This window comes from Anoplopoma fimbria, chromosome 4, assembly GCF_027596085.1.
Source record: "Anoplopoma fimbria isolate UVic2021 breed Golden Eagle Sablefish chromosome 4, Afim_UVic_2022, whole genome shotgun sequence".
NCBI classification, from domain to species: domain Eukaryota; kingdom Metazoa; phylum Chordata; class Actinopteri; order Perciformes; family Anoplopomatidae; genus Anoplopoma; species Anoplopoma fimbria.
Genome location: NC_072452.1, coordinates 8,734,106 through 8,749,789, shown reverse-complemented (window position 1 = coordinate 8,749,789; position 15,684 = coordinate 8,734,106). Strand labels below are relative to the sequence as shown.

General features: G+C 38.7%; 3 protein-coding genes across 3 annotated transcripts in view; 1 reads left to right on the top strand and 2 right to left on the bottom strand.

Annotated features, from left to right (window-relative positions):
• Nucleotides 1–6,861, bottom strand: part of faf2 (Fas associated factor family member 2) — an 8,349-nt gene extending 1,488 nt beyond the window's left edge. Inside the window, exons 1-10 of the mRNA XM_054597664.1 lie at nucleotides 6,760–6,861; nucleotides 6,309–6,377; nucleotides 3,702–3,836; nucleotides 3,323–3,399; nucleotides 3,105–3,243; nucleotides 2,893–2,978; nucleotides 2,538–2,629; nucleotides 1,680–1,857; nucleotides 865–1,036; nucleotides 98–241 (exon numbers count right to left, since the gene is read on the bottom strand). Of these exons, the coding sequence (XP_054453639.1) occupies nucleotides 98–241; nucleotides 865–1,036; nucleotides 1,680–1,857; nucleotides 2,538–2,629; nucleotides 2,893–2,978; nucleotides 3,105–3,243; nucleotides 3,323–3,399; nucleotides 3,702–3,836; nucleotides 6,309–6,377; nucleotides 6,760–6,822 (1,155 nt within the window). The 5' untranslated portion in view covers nucleotides 6,823–6,861. The remainder of the gene's footprint in view (nucleotides 1–97; nucleotides 242–864; nucleotides 1,037–1,679; nucleotides 1,858–2,537; nucleotides 2,630–2,892; nucleotides 2,979–3,104; nucleotides 3,244–3,322; nucleotides 3,400–3,701; nucleotides 3,837–6,308; nucleotides 6,378–6,759) is intronic.
• Nucleotides 6,862–7,728: 867 nt separating this feature from the next.
• On the bottom strand, nucleotides 7,729–9,942 carry pin4 (protein (peptidylprolyl cis/trans isomerase) NIMA-interacting, 4 (parvulin)). Its single transcript, XM_054597221.1, has 4 exons — nucleotides 9,787–9,942; nucleotides 9,619–9,686; nucleotides 8,666–8,785; nucleotides 7,729–8,214 (listed from the first exon to the last, which is right to left on the bottom strand). Exons 1-4 carry the CDS (start codon nucleotides 9,821–9,823, stop codon nucleotides 8,056–8,058), a joined length of 384 nt encoding a protein of 127 aa, XP_054453196.1. The 5' UTR covers nucleotides 9,824–9,942; the 3' UTR covers nucleotides 7,729–8,055.
• A 1,419-nt stretch (nucleotides 9,943–11,361) lies between these two features.
• nek12 (NIMA-related kinase 12) lies at nucleotides 11,362–13,288 on the top strand. The gene is made up of 2 exons (XM_054598179.1): nucleotides 11,362–12,523; nucleotides 13,074–13,288. The coding sequence occupies exons 1-2, from the start codon at nucleotides 11,419–11,421 to the stop codon at nucleotides 13,286–13,288; spliced, it is 1,320 nt and encodes a 439-aa protein (XP_054454154.1). The 5' UTR covers nucleotides 11,362–11,418.
• The last annotated feature ends 2,396 nt before the right edge of the window (nucleotides 13,289–15,684 follow it).

Here is a 15,684-nt window from a genome sequence, read left to right as displayed (position 1 = left end):
GATCATCATTGTCAAATCTGCTGAAAACCACTGGAATAAATAATCAACATGGGTCAACCGGGTGTGTTCACAGGGTCTTGGTAACAGTGGTACTCACCGTCAAAGACTGCCCAAAGAGGAATCGTCGCTCTACTCTTGTATCATTGGGCAGCTTAAACACTATTTTGACACTTTCAGGATCATCTGCAGGTGGCTCCGGGGGAAGACATTCTGACTTCCTCTCCTTCTCCTCTTCGAGTGTCTGGAGTCGAAACAGAAATTGGCAACATAAATCAAAAAAGAAAGAATTTCATGCATGCTAAAGGGACAGTGTGCAGCATGTGGCAACAACTAGCATTGAGGTTGCAGATTACTACGAGGGCTGGGCGATACAGCAAAATCCTCTAAACAATTTAGTCTGGAGCCTTGCTGTCAAATATATCTCCTAAAAAGAAAATCTAATTTGGCAGGTCTGGTTTAAAATAAATAAATCAGAATTCGGAATATGGCGAGAAAAAATTGCAATTGGTACAGCTCTAACATATAGTTCTGCCCTAATTTCAACCAACTGAAACTTCTCTCATGTGCCAAGCTTGTAGGAGAGCTACAATGGCCGATGCAAAAACATGAATGGCCTTATCTAGAGCCAGTGTTTGGTTTGTCTGTTCTGGCTACTGTATAAAGATTGCGGCGAAGCATGATGGACTCCTTGAAGAGGAGCCGATCCGTATGTAGATATAAGCCACTCATTTTAAAAGGTAACGAAAACCAGTTACTATTTTCAGGTGGTTATACACTAAAGGAAACATACTTACTAATTTTATATTCCATAATAGATCCCCCTAAAATGCTACACACTAGTTAATTAGTTAAGGTCAAACTCACTCGTCGTCTTCGCTCCTCGGCAAGAGCACTCTGTAGGACCTTCTCCTCCTCTTGCCTCAGCTGCTCCTCCTCCTCCCTTTTCTTTCGGTCCTTCTCTTGATCAGCAAGGAGGGAGGCAAGATAGGCCTCATCCTGCTGCTGCCTAAGCACTTGGGTCTGGTTCCGCTCCTCCCTAAAACCAAAAAAATATAAAAAATGGACCGTGAGCAGCAGGCTCGGCAGCGGTTGGCTACTCTAGAGATTTGAAAACGCAAGGACGGTAGCCAGAATGTAACCTAAGACCAACTGCTTGGGAGTGACACATTTCATTGGGTGTTGAAATCCCCCCGTTCTCCTGGGTGTACTTCAACCAAAATATAAGCGTGTGCTGGAACCAAAATGTTTTTGTTTATCCCGGTAAAGACGGTACTGGAAGATCCATGTTGTGGCCGAACAGGACACCGGTGGCAGAGATGAAACCGCCCACCTATTTGAATACCTTAATATCTGAATCTTTAAATTTGACACAAACATACATTTGGAATCAAGGATGAACTGATTATACGTTGGTGGTTAAAAACAACTGTCACCTCATAAAACTGAAGAATTCATATGCTAATTAGGACAATTTCACACAGCACACAAGATACTGTGATGACATTTTGAACAGACATGGATGTGAAATGCAACTTGACTGGTAGGATGATGCATACAACCGTGAGGCGGTAATTCGAGTTTTGACCTAAGAATCCAAGTAAAAAAAACCATAAAACTAGGGAAAGAATTCACCAATGTCATGACAAGCAATCTAATGTGAATTTATTGATTTCAAGTACCGTTCGAGGCGCTCTGACATCAGATGTGTTTGGTTGGCATCCATGATGAATGTGAGCTGATTGATGAAGTCCTCTGGCTGAATGAGACCCTCGAGCCTGCCCACCACTGTCATCTTGCGGTCCTTCAGCATTATCATGGCCAGGAATGGGTAGGTATTCTCTCGCAATGCTTGGGACACTGAAACACACCCAAATATTACATAGTCAAATCTCACTGCTTCAATGGCACTGCTACCATAACTTTTATTTACCTAATTAGATGGCCATCTCATCCAAACACTCGCACACAAAACAAATCATATATCCCAGCTAGCATGCCATTAGCTTGCCAGAGTTTTGAGTTCTCCACTGAGACTTAAATTTCCTCCAGGTAACTACTGCAACACAGTAGAGGTGCATAGCATGTTGTTTGTAGCATGTTGTTTGTAGCATTAGAAGCATCAACAAATGACATTTGAGAAAGCCAACATGCACATCTTTTTAGAAGCCATCTCCCAGTTAATAATGATAATCCATAGGACTCAGTGACCCCTTTATTCTTTTGATGAGTTTCCCAACACAAACAAGTAGCTTTCCCTTTATTAGTGTGGTGACAGAAGTTTAAATTAATTCAAAACCTGGAACTATAAACACAATAAAGGACAATCACATTAGGTCAAAGACAAGGAGTGGCACATTACCAACATTTAAATCCTCCAGTTTTAGTTTGTCTCATATCACTTTCATAAAGGAGGCATATATTAAGTGTTCCTACATGTGTGAGTGATGGATAGTGTTCATGATCAGAGCAGCTTATGCTACATATTCATTAACAGCAGACACAAAAATGGTGGGTTAAATAACAATAAGATTAAATACCTCTGTAGCCCTCAGGCTTGCTGGTGGAGCATGCCCAAAAGAGCATTTGTGTGTTGAGGAAGGTTACGACCTCTTCTGTACATAACGTGGAGCTAGGAAAGTGACAAATAAGTAGCACAAAATAAACCATTTATAAAGGGAACACCTTTTTCCTGTGCACATGGATACATAAAACACACAGGTTTTATATTAATATACCAATCGGGATAAACAGGATGCGCAGAGTAAAAAACAAACAAAAGCAACTGTATGACACAGAAATATAATGACCCTGAGCAATGGCAGGCGCCATGTAACAAATTCTGACTGCTGACACTCAATAGATGTAGATATATGAAGGTAATAACTATCGTACCGGCAAAACTGGTCAGTGTCTTGATGATCCTCCCCATGAAGGTACACTAATAAGTAGCGGAGCTCCCGTTTGGCATCATTCAATGCCTACATGTTTCAAGGTGGGAAAAAAAGCAACGCATCATATTGCAATTTCACCTTGTCCACAACTAAAATTGATTCAGAGCAGAACAAATACATGTTTGTAATTGGGCATCTGTTCACTGAACTCACCTGGCTGTATGTTCCCTGGTAAAATACAGGGTGTGACCGACCATACTTCTCCTCAAAACTATGAATGAAGGACACAACATCTCCGACTGGGTCTGTCACACGGCCACGAGGATCTGGCCTGATGAAACGCAGGGCAAACCTTGAAGAAAAAGAACAATGTGATCACCAATAGCCTTTCTCTATCCAGCAGATACAAGTTTTCAATGTGCTTTAATTACCTGAATATGTCCAGAAGTGTGTAATATGTAAATCTGAATGGGAGCATTATCAAGTAGTAACTCCATCCTATTAATCCCTGAAAAGAATAACCAAAGCAGTCTATTATATTTAGACAGTAGAAAATAAGTAGAAAACCAAATTCCAGCAGGCCATTTAAATACAATTATAATGACATTATCACTGGATTGAACATTCTTCAATGATTGGATTGAAAGTAACATATGGTCACGCTATAATGTGGCTGTGTGTCAAGTATTAGCAATAGTTTTACTGAATATTGCAAGAGAAATTCATTATCTTTTGTGTGGTGAAAACATTAAACATCTATGCAGAAATGACATCTTAAAACACAAACTTTAAAAGAACCTGCAGACTTACCCTGGGTTGTGGCCTTGAGACGATGTAACTATATACTCTATGGTCTGCTGTATTGACCTGTAATGGTCTGGATGGTGGAGGGTTAAACACACTGGGTACTCCTTCCTGCTCATTAAGTCTGTCCTGGACTGCAGCCTGAAACAGACACATTCAAGTCCATCATATTAGAGTCAAGTCCTTCAAAAAAACTAAAGAAAAGAGTGACAGAGTATTCAAAGCAAGCCAGAACAGTTCACAAAATGTATATAGGACTACAGATGTAAATTGACATATTTTCATATGAAATATAACTTGAGAAAATACCGTTTACAGCAATATAGTTTTATGTTGCGTTCATCCATTTCTTCCATAAAACTGTACCAGTGTTTGCAACCCTCTTCCCTTACACTCTCCTCGCAATCCTAGTCCCACTCTCTGTGTGTCTGCGCACAAACCCTGCCCCACTCGCTTTGTTGTGGCGGAGCTGCAGCTAAGCGGGGTCCAGCCGTATAAACGCGAAAGTACGTCACTAAGTGACTGACAGAGGGATGATGTAACTCCGTTGGTTGAAGTGAGCGATTATGTAACACCATCAGCCGTTGCTGTTTCAAAATGAATTGGCATGACAGTGTTTCTGCCTCCATGACCAATCTGCTGATCAACTGATTGATCATACATATGCATGTTTTTTTTTCTTCTGGAGGCCAATAAAATGTACATTTCCCCGTGTATGTATTTCAAACCTCAAATCTTGAAATTGTAGGGTGTTGAAACAGTTAGATGAATATGTTATAATAGTGTCATATGGGTGTAGCACTGTGGACGAGTGACAGAGAGATAGAGGATGCATAGACGGCTTTAGGCCACCAGAGCAGAGGAGAACAGTAAAGTTATCAAGTGGTAGTAAATGTAAAGTATAGGTTTCAGTGTGTCACTACAGTACCAGTGAAACGTTTGGACACACCTTCTCATTCAACTACTTTGAAGAATCTAAAATATAAAACATATTCTGGTTTGTTGAGCATTTGTTTGTTGACCACATAATTCCATATGTGTTCCTTCATAGTTTGGATGTCTTCAATATTAATCTACAATGTAGAAACAAATAAAAATAAAAATAAAGAAAAACCATTGAATGAGAAGGTGTGTCCAAACTTATGACCACTGTATGGTGTGACATGCCTAAGCTATGTTGGAGACAAATACTTGCGGTATGCTTTAATTCAATATATAATCATGCCATTATCAACAAATTGTTGTTCTGGATCACCCTTCAAAAGTGTTATTGTTTAATGAATGTTACTTTGTCAAACAGACCTAGGTTGCATCCTATGACAATTATGAACATGCCCACAGCCTCAAATGTTAGTCCTAGGAGCTGCAGTGTTTATTCATATACAGTACCAGTCAAAAGTTTGGACACACCTTCTCATTCAATGTTAATTATTTTCTACATTGTAGATTAATATTGAAGACATCCAAACTATGAAGGAACACATATGGAATTATGTGGTAAACAAACAAATGCTCAACAAACCAGAATATGTTTTATATTTTACATTCTCCAGAGTAGTTGAATGAGAAGGTGTGTCCACACTTTTGACTGGTACTGCATATTTAATTCTTCTTTACCAGATATTTAAATACTGTTCTTCAGTATAACTTAAATAAAGTATGAATAAAGCAACATACTTTGTTATATTCTACATATAAGCTTCTTACCAAAAATTAAATAATCAGATGTAGCCTTTGAAATCACCAACATTTTCAAGGCTTTTGTTATTGAATAATATTTTTTTCTCAGTTACTGTAACTGATTACAATTACATGTATATTGTTTTTACCTAGTCACCCCACAACACTGATGACAGCCTTAATATATATAAACAGTACCAGTCAAACGTTTGGACACACCTTCTCATTCAATGGCTTTTCTTTATTTTTTTCTACATTGTAGATTAATATTGAAGACATCCAAACAATGAAGGAACACATATGGAATTATGTGGTAAACAAACAAATGCTCAACAAAACAGAATATGTTTTATATTTTACATTCTTCAGAGTAGTTGAATGAGAAGGTGTGTCCAAACTGACAGTGACAAAGACACAGAAAGTAATTTAAAATGTCTAACCATGAAAACATTAGCAAGGTGACATTATGGTATTTTGTGTGTTTCCTTGTTTGGATTACCTTAAATGAGCTATGGATCAAACACCAGTTTCCTCAAACAATAGAGACCATGAGAAGTGAGGATTAAATGAACATTTCTAAGGTTAAACATTTCTTGAGACTACAGTACCAGTCAAAAGTTTGGACACACCTTCTCATTCAATGGTTTTTCTTTATTTTTATTTGTTTCTACATTGTAGATTAATATTGAACTATGAAGGATTATGTGGTAAACAAACAAACCAGAATATGTTTCATATGTTACACTCCTCAGAGTAGTTGAATGAGAAGGTGTGTCCACACTCTGCTCCTGTGTGCATCTGTTTTGATGACAGTGACATCTCACGTGTCTTTGTATACAAGATGCCCTGGACACACAGACACACACAGACACACACACACACACACAGACATTCAGCCTCCCTGCACGTGTGTGTCTCCCCCACGTGACTCACCTCTATGTTCCAGTTGTGCTGCTCGAGTGTTCGACGACACTGGTCCATAGACTCCAGCCCGGTCAGGTCCTGTTCACGAGAGAGACAAGTTAGTGTGAAGGCCTCGAGCTGATCAAAACAACACAACCACACCTGACACATCTAAAACACACACACACACACACACACACACACACACACACACACACACACACACAAACACACAAACACAAACACAAACACCAGCAGTGTGACTACACCCTTGCTGTCTCCTGGGTTGTTAGCTTAGCTTAGCTTAGCTTAGCTAGCTGTGCTAACGTTAGCTCCAGTGGACGGTGGCTCTGTTGACGAGGCGAAACGCGGCTCAGCGCGGCCGGTGGCGCCGATTCACGGTGACCCGGCACCGACAACAGCGCGTCAACATACGGGGCTTCAACCGGGGGGGGGGTAGTGTGGAGTGCGGGCTGTCTACCTGGAATTGAAGCAGCTTTTCTGTCTGCGCCTGAGATAATTCTGGCTCCTCTGGCGCCGCCATCTTACCTCGCCAATCATCTAGCAAGGCGTAACGACGTCAGCGCTCTTTTCCTCATGCTGGCGGTGCGCCACAGCGGCTGCGCTCTACCGCCCCCTAGCGGTCTGGAGGATGTCAGCGGGATTACAACACTGGCTGAGCGGCTGCGCTCTACCGCCCCCTAGCGGTCTGGAGGATGTCAGTGGGATTACAACACTGGGGTATTAAAACCATGGTCCTCAATACTGAAGACTATACGTCCTTGTGTTACTCTGATCAATAATAATTAATAATTAACTGAGAAACTAAATAGATTAATTGATACTTACAATGATAATAACCGGCTGCTGTCAGGTTGCACAACCAGCTCTGCTCCCAGTAGTCCACACAACACTAAAAACCTGTGCAATACAAATACACTGTGCAATAATAGTTATACTGTCTGTATATATAATATTTCAGTTATTGTGGATTCTTTACTGTTTTTATTGCTTATTTGCTATTCATAATACTTATTTTTGATCTTGTTTTGTTTTTTTCTATGTCTCTTGTTTGCACTATACCCCTATGCTGCTGTAATCCTGTAAATTTCCCCGCTGCAGGACTAATAAAGGATTATCTTATTTTATCTCTAATTTGTTTGCAACAGCCCTACTCAGTTAATAAACTTTTTTCGTAACAATTGCGGCTTTGTTTGATAAATGTCAGGTTTTTTTTTATTATTGGTGTTTTATCTGAACAACTATAACGATGGTCTAATTTAATAGTTATATTTATGGGATTAAAGAAAAAGAAGATACCCCTTAAAAGGGCAGAACCTCCCTTTCTGAAAGACTTTAAAGCAGAAGTTTTTACGAGTGCAGCTGACACTTCAATCACGTCTCTCGGTCACTCTCAGAACACACAGAAACAAATCTTACGCATTTTGTTCTATTTGATTGAAAATACATTTATTTGGCCGTTTGTGGTTTGATTAACACCAAATTTATCAAACTGAAACAGAAATACAATGAATTATGTATAGTAAAAGTTAAGCATGTAAGAATATTCCCTCAGGTTGAATTGTCAGTAAGGAGGTGTACAATGTGTTCAGGTGTCAAGACAAAGCTGACACCGGAAGATCACTTCATTTTTCTATTCTTACACACTCTGTAAATTAAAAAGCAAACATTGTATTGAAACGGTAAGATCCGGAAACAATCAGTTTCACAATATATCAGTGTATAATTTGCCTTATAAGTGTTGAGCCACCCCACGTCACTTTTTCCCCTCCACCATAATGATGTGGTACCCAAACTTTGTTTTGACAGGAGGGTCTGTGTAGACTGGTTTATCCATGGAACTGATAGGGAGGGCAAATGCTGCATCCTGGAAAGGTCCAACCATCGATCCCCGCGTCATCCACCCGAGATCACCCTGTCATGAACAGATGAATAATGACGAAAACACATAATATGCACCTAATACGGGTACAAAGCCAAGATAAAAGTGAGTGGAGACGAGTAACAAAGGCAAAGGGAGATTTTAACAACCGTGAGCAATGCTTTAACTTTAATCACCAGTCTGGAAATCACCACACATGGAGACTCATTATGAGGTTTAGGCCTGCTGTTGATCTAATTTATCATCTTTCATATTTAACACTTGGATTCAGTTTGTAAAGCAGTGCCTGTATTTGAATGAAGCTTTTACCAACTAAACAGAATGTAGTCATAATTATGTGCTGTGTAGACTGGAAACAATAGAGAAGACCATCGCAGTTAAAGCTTCCAGTCAATACTGTGGGACAATTTGAATCGAGCTATAAAAGAGCTAAAAAAAAAAAGGGGCCGAAACTGCACAGCTGATTATGAGTGCATGTTCTTACTCCTTGTCTCGCTTTGTCTTCACTGTATTGTGACGCTACTTCACTGAAACGGACTCCAGCCTTCAGTTTCTCCATTGCCTCCATGCATTTTCCATGTTTTTCACAGAGGATGTGTCGAACCTGGGGGAAAATAATAATAATAATTAATATTTAAGCCTTTATTAGTCCCACAATGGGGAAATTCGTTTCTCTGCATTTGACCCATCCCGGAGGAGCAGTGGGCTGCAATGAAGCGCCCGGGGAGCAATTTTGGGGTTAGGTGTCTCACTCAAGGACACCTAGATTGTTGCCTGTAGAGGGGTTTGAACCACCGACCAAGCGCTCTACCTCATGTGCCACAGCCGCCCCAAAAGGCACAGTTAGACGTCAATGAACAAACTGGGGTTGGGAGGCAACCTATAACAACCAAAACAATACTAGATCATGTATACAGGATATGATGTATACTTAGCTCCCAAATTCCTAAATGTTTTCCAGCCCTAGCTCTCCCTCTTCTTTGTGACGCAATGCTGATGTTTTTGCAGCCATAATGCCTTTTTATCCAGTTATAGTCTAGAGATAAAACACAATCTTTTCATTATTTTCAGAAAACAAACTATAGCTCTGGCGTGTAGATAATAATAAAAAAATATACCTATTCCCATAATTGCCAATTTAAATGCAATGCTCATGTGTCAGGACAATAACATGAAAAAGAAAAAGGGCAGCAAGGGGACATCTCTACATTAAATGAGTAAGGTTTAATATAGTCTATTCTAAGACACATGTATGAGTCACCTGTAATCGTACTTCTCATCAGTGGTGCCCCTGCAAGTTCATTATCTGGTCAAGAGTCAACAACTCATTCAGATGACATTTCCTTTGAGCCAAAAATGACTTTGATGTAGGAGGAAGAGACGTTTTTTAAATATATATTTCAGTGCAGCTTTGAATAACAGTGTGACTAACGTTACCTTCACAGCAGTGCCTCCCTTTGGTGCTTTCTCTTTTTTGTCAGCGTCTGCACTTCCTGAAGCTGCTCCTACACAACATGACAACACAGCAGCCTAGTTAATGTGGATAACCTCAAGCAAACAGTTCATAAAGCGTAATTAACAATAGCTCGTTAATGCACCACTAACCTTTACCGCCCTTTCCACCTTTTCCCTTTGGTGGCATATTTAGATGAACATTTATTGAGATTCAAGAGTTAATGTAAAAGAAAACACTGCACCAACACGCGTTCATAACCTGCGCAGAAACCTGCGCACAGAGCTCGTTTCTTCTTCTTTAAGATCTGCTGCCACTCGACCTCTATACCGCCACCTAGTGACGTGTAGCTCTGTGTGCAGTGTCAAGTGACACAACCAGGCAAAATGAAATAAAACAGGGTAGATATTAAAACATTATTAAATTAAGGCATGATATATGTGCCTTAATTTAATTGTGTACACCGTTTTTAAAAAGAAGTATGTTATATTTGATTAATTTGTGTCAAGTTCAGTCCAAGGTCTATCTTGGCTTATAGTATTGTTATTGACAATGATTTCTTTAAACGTTACTATCTTTTTCATGTCATTAAAACAATGTTATTTATTGACTTATTTTACAGGCTTATCTATTTCATTTAGCAACGACATGCACGTTAAAGTGCTGTAAATGCGAGTTAAATAAAAGGTTATTTTTCATCTGTAGTCCCCTCGACAGATGGGTAACCCCAGTAAAGAAAGTCAAATTAAATCTGTTGTTGAAATAAACAATATAACAGAGAATTATTGAACTCTTTTATTTTTTAGGTTGCACAACCAGCTCTGATCCCAGTAGACCACATGACACATGACACTAAAAACCTGTGCAGTACAAATACACTGCGCAATAATAGTTATAATAGTAACATATTCTTGTTTTGTTTTTTTACTATGTCTCTTGTTTGCACTATACCCTATGTTGCGTATATACAATATTTCAGTTATTGTGGATTCTTTACTGTTTTTATTGCTTATTTGCTATTTATAACACTTATTTTTTATCTTTTGTTTTTTACTATGTCTCTTGTTTAATCCTGTAACTTTTTTTTTAATGTGGAACACACTGTGTTGCATTTCTTTTATATATCTTTAATATAAATACACTGTGCAATACTATAATTATTCTGTCTGTATATACAATATTTTTAGCTATTGTGGATTTTTTACTTTTACTTATTTAATATTCTTTCCTTTTTTTATTACTTTTATTACTTATTTATAATACTTGTTTTTTTTACTATGTCTCTTATTTGCTGCTGTAATCCTGTAAATGTCCCCGCTGCGGGACTAATAAAGGATTATTTTATTTTATTTTATTTTATTTTATTTTATTTTATTTTATTTTATCTTATTTTATTTTTTTATTTTATTTTATTTTATCTTATCTTATCTTATCTTATTTTATTTTATTTTATTTTATTTTATTTATCTTATTTTATTTTATCTTATCTTATCTTATCTTATCTTATTTTATTTTATCTTATTTTATTTTATTTTTTATTTTATTTTATTTTATTTTATTTTATTTTATTTTATTATCTTATCTTATCTTATCTTATCTTATCTTATCTTATCTTATCTTATCTTATCTTATCTTATCTTATCTTATTTCCTTCCCATTCAAGGCCACTTCTTTGGAGCGATCGGCGGTGACCAAGGAAACGAGACTAAACACACAAATCCTCCGTCACATGTGTTGGAGTCGGTACCGGCCTCCTCACCGACCACAGGCTGCAACGAGCGCGCATGGAGAAGTACGAGCAGGTGTTGTGTTTGGGCAGGGGAGGCGCGGCGGACGTGTTCCTGATGAGGCATGTGGAGGGTAAGAGCCTGCACGCAGTGAAGAGGATCAAGGTTGAGGACAAAAGGGCAGCAAAGACACAGAGGGCAATTCTGCAGGAGGCCGAGATCATTAGGAGGTTAGAGCACCCTCATGTGGTAAAATGCCAAGAGGCCTTTGCCAACACTGATGGATATATTTACATTGTGATGACCTACTGTGATGGGGGGACATTAGATGACAAAGTGAAAGAGAGGAAACCAATGGAGTTTTTCACGGAGGATACTGTGATGGGATGGTTTGTGCAGGTCGCTGTGGCTTTAAATTACATACACGGGGCTAAAATACTTCATAGGGACATCAAAACATCAAATATACTGCTCACAAAGCAAGGTGTTGTTAAGTTAGGGGACTTTGGCATATCCAGAGTAATGACCAACACAGCTGAGATGTCGTCCACATGTGTTGGGACACCCAGCTACCTCAGTCCGGAGCTGTGCCAGGATGTCCCGTACAGCTCCAAGTCTGATATCTGGGCTCTGGGCTGTCTGCTGTATGAGATATGTGCTCTCAGACCTCCGTTTGCAGCCACAAATCTCCTGAGTCTGTTCTACAAGATCACCAAAGGAGAGTATGATCCCGTGCCCACCAGCTATTCTGATGACATCTCCTCTTTGATCCAGAGAATGCTCTGCCTCAACCCAGAAAACAGGCCAACTGCTGCCTGTATGCTCAACACTGCCTATGTGCAAGACCACTTAGAGTCCATCAAACACACAGTGCCCAGCTGTGTTCATGTGAAAAGCTGTGACATAAATAAAGAAGAGAAAAACTCAGACACCACCCTACAGCCAGATGTTCTCAGTCAGACCCACCCATGGGAAGAAAAAGAGCACAACATGGAGGCCGGTTCCAATGATGTGGAGGAGGAACATGATGTTTTGTTTGTTGGAGGACAAAACCACTGTGATTATCCTGAGGACTTTGATGAAGATGAAAGTTTGCCCTATCTTGAGGAGCGCAGTGAGCACTTGAGGTCGCCAATGAGGAGCGATTCTGCTGAGCCTATTGGTAAAGTAGAAATGCAAAGTGAAACACCAGTCATAACACAGTGTAAAATATCAAGTCCTTAAATCAAAAAGTGAAAGTGCTATCAGCAAAACGACAAATTCCGTGCTCTGCAGTGTTATTTTATTATATAGCCTATTATATTGTTATTGATGACTGGTGCATCAAGCATTATTTCACTGTTGTAAATTGAAATGGAGCTAGTTTTAACTACTAAGGTCAACATACTTTACAGTTTACAATAAATCTCTAAATCATTTAGTCGATATATGACTCTTTAAGGTCAACATTGATGAAAAACAGCTAGCTGTGATAATCTTAAAAATGGTCTCACAGATTTTAAATTTAGGATGCCTCAACATGTTCTACCTTGAAAGTCATTTTTGCCTTTTAACAAAATCTTAACAGCTAATTAGTGTGCACAATTTGAGATTTGAGAAGCACCAAAACTATACAGCTAAATAGAGAATAATAAAGGTTCTTAATAAGTTGTTTTGTGATGTGTACAAGCTTTTCAAAGCAAAAGCCTTGAACCCTTCTTTCTCTCTTGCAGTATTTTCAGAGGCTTCTGATGTCTCAGAGCAAGATGAATATCCAGATGACTTTGAGGAAGCCGATGTGGAAGAAGAATATGAGGATGAAACAGCCTCAGTTCATACTGCTGCTGCTGCCCAGCATCCCCATGACGATGCAGTGGAGGAGGAGTTTCAGCTCTGTGACGCTGGAGGATTGACCATCACACTGAAAGCACTGAAGGAAAAGGGCTAAAAAGGAACACTATTGCGATGGACTGCAAAGAGAAATGAAGGGACCATAGCAGCTGGAAGTTTCTTGTTTGTTAAGTGTTTTATGCAATTGCTGTAAAAAAATTAAAAATGTTTGGGAGACATCATAGGGCTGAAATGAGATGATGTTTTACTGCTAGATGATGTTTAAATTTCTGCTCAGTGCGTGCTGTGAGTGCCGCTGTTGAGTGACTTGAATAATTCTGATTGAGGTTTCTGATTAGCGTCAGAAGGAGTGCCATGATGGAAGTAATGACGAATGCAAGAAGTGACTGGATTATCATATGCATTTCATTAAACAAATGTTATATTCAACACAAGCCTATACAGTATATCCAATCACTTTGATATTTGATTCTTACAGATAAAATAGCAAAAGCAAATGTTTCATAACTTGTAAACTATAAAACATATCATATCATAATGATTCACAACTTCCCTCATATCTCTTACATATCCCAATGCTTCCTACTCTATGTATTATAATCTCTCAACTTTCTTTGAAATGTAATAACTTTTCATTTATCTTTGCCTCAAAATGAGATAAAGGCAGAGTTTTGCATGTAACTATGCCTTCAAAGGAAGTATGTGTTATTTGCAGCTTGCCACAAAGATGTAATGATAACACCTGAAATATGACTGAAATTAAGATAAATGATCAAGAAACTGCATTACAAACACAAACTGGACTTTAAACTAAAAGTACATCTAACTACAGTAACACAGGTTTGTCTGAAATGAACAAAATAGAATGAATATGAAACATTCTTAAGTTGCTACATAAACTGTTTCTAATTCGGATTTCCATGTATATTGTGTGGATTTGGTAAATTGTCAGATTTTTGCCATTCGGCACACACAAACTGCCCAGTACAACCAGATCTATTCATGAATGTGGTAATACAGATTAGTGACAAATTAAAGAGAAAACAAACATAAAGTGTCTTTTCTGAGGTGTTGGTCTACCATGAGCTGTCAGATCAGCTTCAATGCTCTGAGATCTGGTGACAGATTAACAAAATCTTGACTGGCTTCAGTTATGTTTCTCCATTCATTTATTCAGGTTTAATTTGTCACCTGTACGTTCTCACCGGATCTCATTCTACAAGCTATTTTTTGTTTGTTTTTGTCCCACTGTACAGACAAGTTAAATTTTAAGTACTCATTAAGTAGCTTTAATTCATGCTACCTTGACGTTCACAAGTGAAACAACCTAACAAATAAACACGCAAGTTTTGAATGAGGGTTAAATTTGAACATAGCTTTAGTCGCTATCAAGAGGCTTAGCAGAGAGAAAAAGCCACGTGGCCTCCAACCTCCCTGTGGCCATAAAAGGACACCTCGTTGTATATTAGCTCTTATGCCATATGAACTCATACGCTCCTTCCCTTAATTATTAAAGCCAACCTTTGACATTCTTATCCTTAAAATGAACTTGTGGTGACATTATCGGGAAAATGTTAGGCTTTACGGCTAATTTGTTTCGGAAAAGTCATCTCTGACGTTGTGCACACGTTCTGATTATCGTTTGTCGTTATCAGCATTGTCAGTTTACTTGCATACACTTTGTGACACAGCAGACAGGTAAGTTGTGAAGCAGGCTTTACAGGAATCATGTTTTTGCCATTCACACATTTACAGTCCTACGCTTTCGAGTACTTATCTTTAACATCTTAATTTTAGTTATGCCAAGCTCAAAGTTAAATGTTGCCCTGAATGGAAATGTATGATTCTCATTTTATCAACACATGATCTCTCATGAGTTGAATAAAGTTTTTCCCGCTTGCAGTCAGCAGTCTCAGGTTCACCCACTTACAATACATTTACCTAGCAACATACAGGTTCAACTTTGAAAGATCAAACACACACAGTTACACAATCATCTTTCCATAAGCTAAAACTGCACACATCACTGCAAAGTTAACTACCTCTTCCTTTGTCTCTACCACACACTATAAACTGTGCGAAAGATTTCCCATATGAGCAGAAAGCCAAACCACGTAGCTTACATCATCAGTTTGTGAAGGCGAGATCGCTGATATACCATCTGTAACCCTGATACTTTTGAGCGAAAGTAACTACCCTGTAATCAACACTACAGCAAACAGTGTTTATATGTTCATATTTTAATTCAGAAGAAGTAGTGGAAATTGGTCTTGGAATTGTGATGGCAGATGGCTGTAGATCTGTTCTGCCATTTTTTGTCTCACTTCTTTCTCTATTGCAAAGATTCCCCTCTTGTGCGCGGAAGAACACTAATGTTCCCCTCAATTCTCCTCACACTGACACCTGCACACTCATTTGATTCTTCATCCACTGATGGTGTTAAAGACAAGAGCACCACAACTCACTTCCATGACAGCTGCAAAACATAAGCGA